The sequence below is a fragment of the Cyprinodon variegatus genome, unplaced genomic scaffold, assembly GCF_000732505.1.
Source record: "Cyprinodon variegatus isolate N-32 unplaced genomic scaffold, C_variegatus-1.0 Scaffold1030, whole genome shotgun sequence".
NCBI classification, from domain to species: Eukaryota; Metazoa; Chordata; class Actinopteri; order Cyprinodontiformes; family Cyprinodontidae; genus Cyprinodon; species Cyprinodon variegatus.
In genome coordinates this window covers 257,571-262,832 of record NW_015151483.1, presented here as the reverse complement: position 1 = coordinate 262,832, position 5,262 = coordinate 257,571, and the positions used below count along the sequence as shown (strand labels likewise).

The 5,262-nt window shown below is 38.0% G+C and overlaps 1 protein-coding gene across 1 annotated transcript in view; it reads right to left on the bottom strand.

Moving 5' to 3' along the window:
* Positions 1-5,262, bottom strand: part of LOC107100936 (tetratricopeptide repeat protein 28-like) — a 199,990-nt gene that overhangs the window by 10,827 nt on the left and 183,901 nt on the right. Inside the window, exon 13 of the mRNA XM_015399630.1 lies at positions 4,042-4,182. Within this exon, the coding sequence (XP_015255116.1) occupies positions 4,042-4,182 (141 nt within the window). The remainder of the gene's footprint in view (positions 1-4,041; positions 4,183-5,262) is intronic.

Here is a 5,262-nt window from a genome sequence, read left to right as displayed (position 1 = left end):
AGGCTGCCATATGATCCCAAACTGTGAAAAAAACAAGGTTCTGCAAAGAAAACACAAAAAAACCAAACTCAAATATTTGGTATTCAAATTGCTATGTGAGCATAAATACACACTCTCCTCTTTTTTGCTCTACCATCATGCCTATGTAATTTTTTTCTAGGTAAAAAGAAGGATAGATGAGCTGGCAACTCTCAACAGCAGAAAGCTAAATATGTGTTTTATGCTTTAAGCAACATTCAAGTGAAGCAAATCTTAAATTAGACAAGAGTATACGATGTTAAATACAATTCATGCTCATCCTACTGAAACTTTAATACAGTCATAAAGAGCTCCACTAGATGGCAGCCTTGCACTTCTGAAGAACTCCAAGACTGGAACTCTTCTAGAGTTATATATATATATATATAATATTATATATATTATTCCTAATATCCAGGCAAAAATCAAAGCAATGCATTTACTGCGCTACAGTTTTGTAAAAAATAGTTGAAAGACCCTTCTTTTGCAGCATATCTATGGTGTGGTGGAGATTAAAGCTCCCAGCTCAGCCCCACCAACACCCTGCACTCTGAGAACTGTGCTAATGGTTGCCTAGGGGTTAGAAACCTTCAGCTTGGCCCTCTGGGTTAAAGCTTTATGTCTGAACTTGTCACTAACTCCATCTGCTCCACTAGAGTGTCCTCCGGAACCATGCCAACAGACATCTATCCTGCCCTTCTGGTAGCCTCAGGCCACAGACTTCCCTCCAGCTTCTCAGCTCTCCGTCTCTCTCTCTGAGGCCTTGGCGTAAGCCTCGATAGGAAAGCAAAACAATCATTTGTTAGCCTGACAGGAGCAAAGACAGAGGAGGGAAGGTAGAAGCCAAGTGAAGGTGTGGAGTGCAGAGCAAAGCAGTGAATTTAAAAGACAACAGGCAACGAGGCTGAAGGTAAAGACCGAATTCACTGCCTAAGCCACAACCCAAAGGATCAAAAGGCTGAAAATATTTCACACACTGACCTATTTTCATACTCGGTAAATAAAACAATATGCTTGTTCTTTACTAAATGATTCATTAAAAAACAAGGCTTCATACTTTATCTGGGTTTAATGTTTTATTAACTGCTTCATGAAGATCATCAAACAACCTTGTGATATGTTGACGGTCTATAAAGACCTTTATGCTCTGATCGGATTAGACAGACTTTCATCCTCACCTTGCCATACTAATCCATTCAAGCCACTCTGTAAAGATTAGAGATAAAAGAGGGAAACTGACAAATCTTTTGTTATCCTCACTGCTTTATTTCTGAGCCAACGTTATAATAACAGTATTCATTTACAAGGTATTGAAATTTATGCCCAGAAGTGGTCTGCTGGTTGGAGTTTAGCAAGTTTTTCATTTGAGAAACTCCATTGGTAATCAGCTGGTGGGAAACTAAAACAAAAATCTCCTTTAAGTATAATTGAACAGACCACATACATTTACCACTGCAACAGTTTTCAGTGCCGGCGGTTCCTCTGATGGAATATGATGCATTTATTACCTGCATCAGTAATATGTCTTTATTTTTTCCATGTAGGCACGTCCCCCAGTCATTTATGGTGCTACTTAAAGCAAAGTGGATCTGTTTTTCTTTTAAAGCGTCTAGTTATTCTACTACAGAAAAAACTGCAATAATAAAAATCTGTTAGCAAACTCATAGTCTAATGGCTTCATCTGCTAGACTCCTTCTGCAGCCTACAGTATGTGTTGCATGTGAATGGCTTCACACTCAGGCAACACATAGGCTGCAGACTCCAATTAGAAACGTTAAAATGCCCTGTATCCCAAATGCTAATAAGATGCTTCACATTAAGGTTGGACAATTTATTTCATCTGCAATGCAGCTGCAATAGTTTAAATTAACAACTTTACAAATCACAGAGGCACTGATTTTTTTTGTAAGGTTACATGCAAAAATTCTAAGACAAATCACTTCTCACTTCAGCCCTTTGGTGGCAGTAATACACTTAAAGTGGGTCTGGCGCCACACAGAATGTTATAGAGAGTTGCAGCTTGCACGCAGATCAGTGCATGCAAGATAGAACAAAACTGTTTCCCAATCAGCTGTAAAGAACAGCTATTGTCTTTAATAACATTTGAATCTAAACAGATTCAAAATTACTTATTTTAGTTACACCTTTGTGCAAAACATGTTATGCAAAGAGCAATTATTGCTTGTGGTTACTGTAGAGTAAAACAAAATTAAAATCAGTATTTGTTAAAAAAAAAAAAAAGAAAGATACAAAAACCAACATTATATTATTTTTAGTAAAATCTCCCAGTTTAAAATGTGAACTTCCCAATGGTTTTGTCTTTCCCTGGAGTTAAGCCTGCAAACTGCAGAGCTGTGTGGTTTCTCCTACACTGTGTGACCTTGGAGCTGCTCTTACTACAAATAATTAAAGATTTATCCTAACAAGCCGGGTTTCTAAGGCTGCAGAATAGGTTGAATAAATCACTAAAAGATTTAATAATATGAGGCAGTAAATAAGAACTTCTTTTAAGTTTTAATTTTGAGACAGTTGTTAATTATTTCAAGAATATTTGGCAGAAAAGTCCTATCTGCTGGTAGAGTGAAGCTATTTCCAGGTTCACACAAAAATAAAAAATAAAAAAGATCTGTCTTGTAAAGTGATTAATAACTAGGTAATAGAGGATTTGAGTCAATTTAGAGATTTTTATTGATAGCGAGTTTATGGGTAAATCAATGCTTGATTTTACCAAAACAAATTGTATTGTTAAGAGAGTGAAATGAGCCTGGTTCTGCTTGAGGTTTCTTCCTGTTAAAATTTAGTTTTTCCTCTCCACTGTTGCTACACGCATGCTTAGTGTGAGGGATTGCATCTGAGTCAATGAGTCGATGCAATCAACTGGTTTTCCTTAGATAGAAAACTTTGAATAATTTGACTGTATGATCTGGTGAACTGTAAAGTGCCTTGAGATGACATGTGTTGTGAATTGGCGCAATATAAATAAACTGAATTGAACTGAAATATTTCATTGATGCAGAAATGAAAAAAAAAAATGGTTTATCCCCATTAATAATGCTGTGATAAAGATTAGAACTGACACAGATCTGTGTTCAGAAATTGATGAAAAAAAGAAAATCCGTGATCAGAAAAAGTCTAATTTCAACATTTTATTCCCTCTGATTTTTCTCCCTAATAACGATTTGTGTTAAAAATTGCTACAAAATGTCAACACACAAAAAAAAAAAAAAATGGAACAAAGGCAAAGAAAGCCTTAGAAAGCACACTAATGGGGTAAAGACAAACCTCAAGGGAAAGGTGTTGAAGAGTTTTCCTCATTTTCTTTGGTTTATGTATTATGATAGAATACAGACTCCTTAACATGTTCAGCTTTATAATTCAACATTCTTTGAGGCTCGAAAGAATGAGAGGATTATTACCAGCAGCCCATTAAAGGGGCCTAATGAGCACAGAGACTCAATTAAAGCTGGAATTACCCCTTCATCAAAGAGCAGCTCAACTGTGGACTAGGACAGGGAAAATATGACCCACCCTCACACGCACACACAGAAGTGCATTTACTCCCGATAGGCACTACCTATCAATGCAATGTACACGAATAGTCTGGGTTCAGCTAACAAATCACATGCTGAACAGGACAGTGATGGACATTTAATAAGTCTGCACAACAAACATAGACAGCTCAAACACTGGCCTCGCTGATGTCTGGGAAAAAGGACGCGCACAAATGTGTGCACATAGATGAACATCCACACACAGAGCTCCATCAGAGGGAGTTGATAAGGGCTTTAGCAGCTTGGCTCTGCTCCGTCTATTTAATAAGGAGAATTCACATGCTGCCTCCGCGCCGGCAAGACAATGCCAAAGAGACTCCTTTCACAGATGAGCCACAATACCCACGAATCTCCTTACCCAAGGACATATTTTTAATCCTTCTTGTTTTATGAGGAAGAGGTTTTAAGCCGAATTTGGTGATTAAGTCAGAGAGCGCTGGAAATGTTCTGTTGATGTGCAACCACCTCCTACCTGTTGAACAGGTTGTTTCTGGACACCATGCGAAGGAAGCCTGTTGGGTCGGTAACAGAGTTGAGCTTGTTGTTGAGTTCTTCAAACTGTTGGTCCAGAAAGTCTCCCGCCTCGCTCTCTGTCTCGCTGCTCGAGCAACCCCTGAAAGAGACGGAAAGAGATGAGAGTCAGAGAGTTTCTCAGCCGTAAAAAAAAAATATTGGCAGGCAAAAAAATAAACCCTCTCGAGCACAGAAGACAATGCGGAGAATGACATTGTTTCTTTTGCAGTTAAATAAACTCCACACACTCCTGAACTGCCATAAATACACACTATTCAACCCACACTCTTGGCCCAATTTCCCAGCCTTGAGCCGACACCCAGATGATAAGCACAGTTAAATCCTTTCATTATAATGCTGGTAATGCTGATCTAGTCCGTGGGGAGTCAGCCGCCCCCTCCACACTCTTCTTACCCCCCCACCATTTCTGTCTTCATGTCTGGATCTTTTCCCCGATGTACCAAGAGTTTTAAAACAAGCAAAATTTTAGCTTTTATCTCTGTTAAGACATGTGGAAAACCTTCTCAGCAGAAGAACCTGAAAACACCAAAACACATTCGTTGGATGAAGATAAATCAAACTGTTCCAAGGTGCATGCATATAAAAAAAAAAAACACTACTTATTCAAAGAGGTACTGTTCATATTTAAAGATAATTTATACATATCCAACTGTGAAAATCGTTATCCTTCATCACCACAGGATATACTGTTAAGAACAAAATTATGATTCATTTAATCACTGCTCTTATTTGAGGCAGATTGATTTTCAAGCTCAAGGTGTTCTTATAGCACCTTGAAAACATCTATCTTGAAGATATGATACCACAAGGTGCTTCATGTATCAGCTAAAGAAAATCATTTCTACTTTGGACATATCTATCATATAAAAGTTAATAATTGTCAACTAAGAGACTGCACCAATGCGAGCAGCTGTTTTTTATTAGTACAATGGGTGAAAAACTGCAGCTTCCTGCAGTTGGTTTGAGCTAAATAATGTCTAAATGAATGGGGAAGGTTCTAAAAAGCCATATCAAACATCTTCATTCAGAACAGTACAACAATTATTAAACAATTATATGCTATAGTGTTAGATAGAGATGTCCCGATCCAGGTTTTTGCACTTGCGATCCGATACCGATACCGATATTGTTTTTGGACTTCCGATCCGATACCGATACC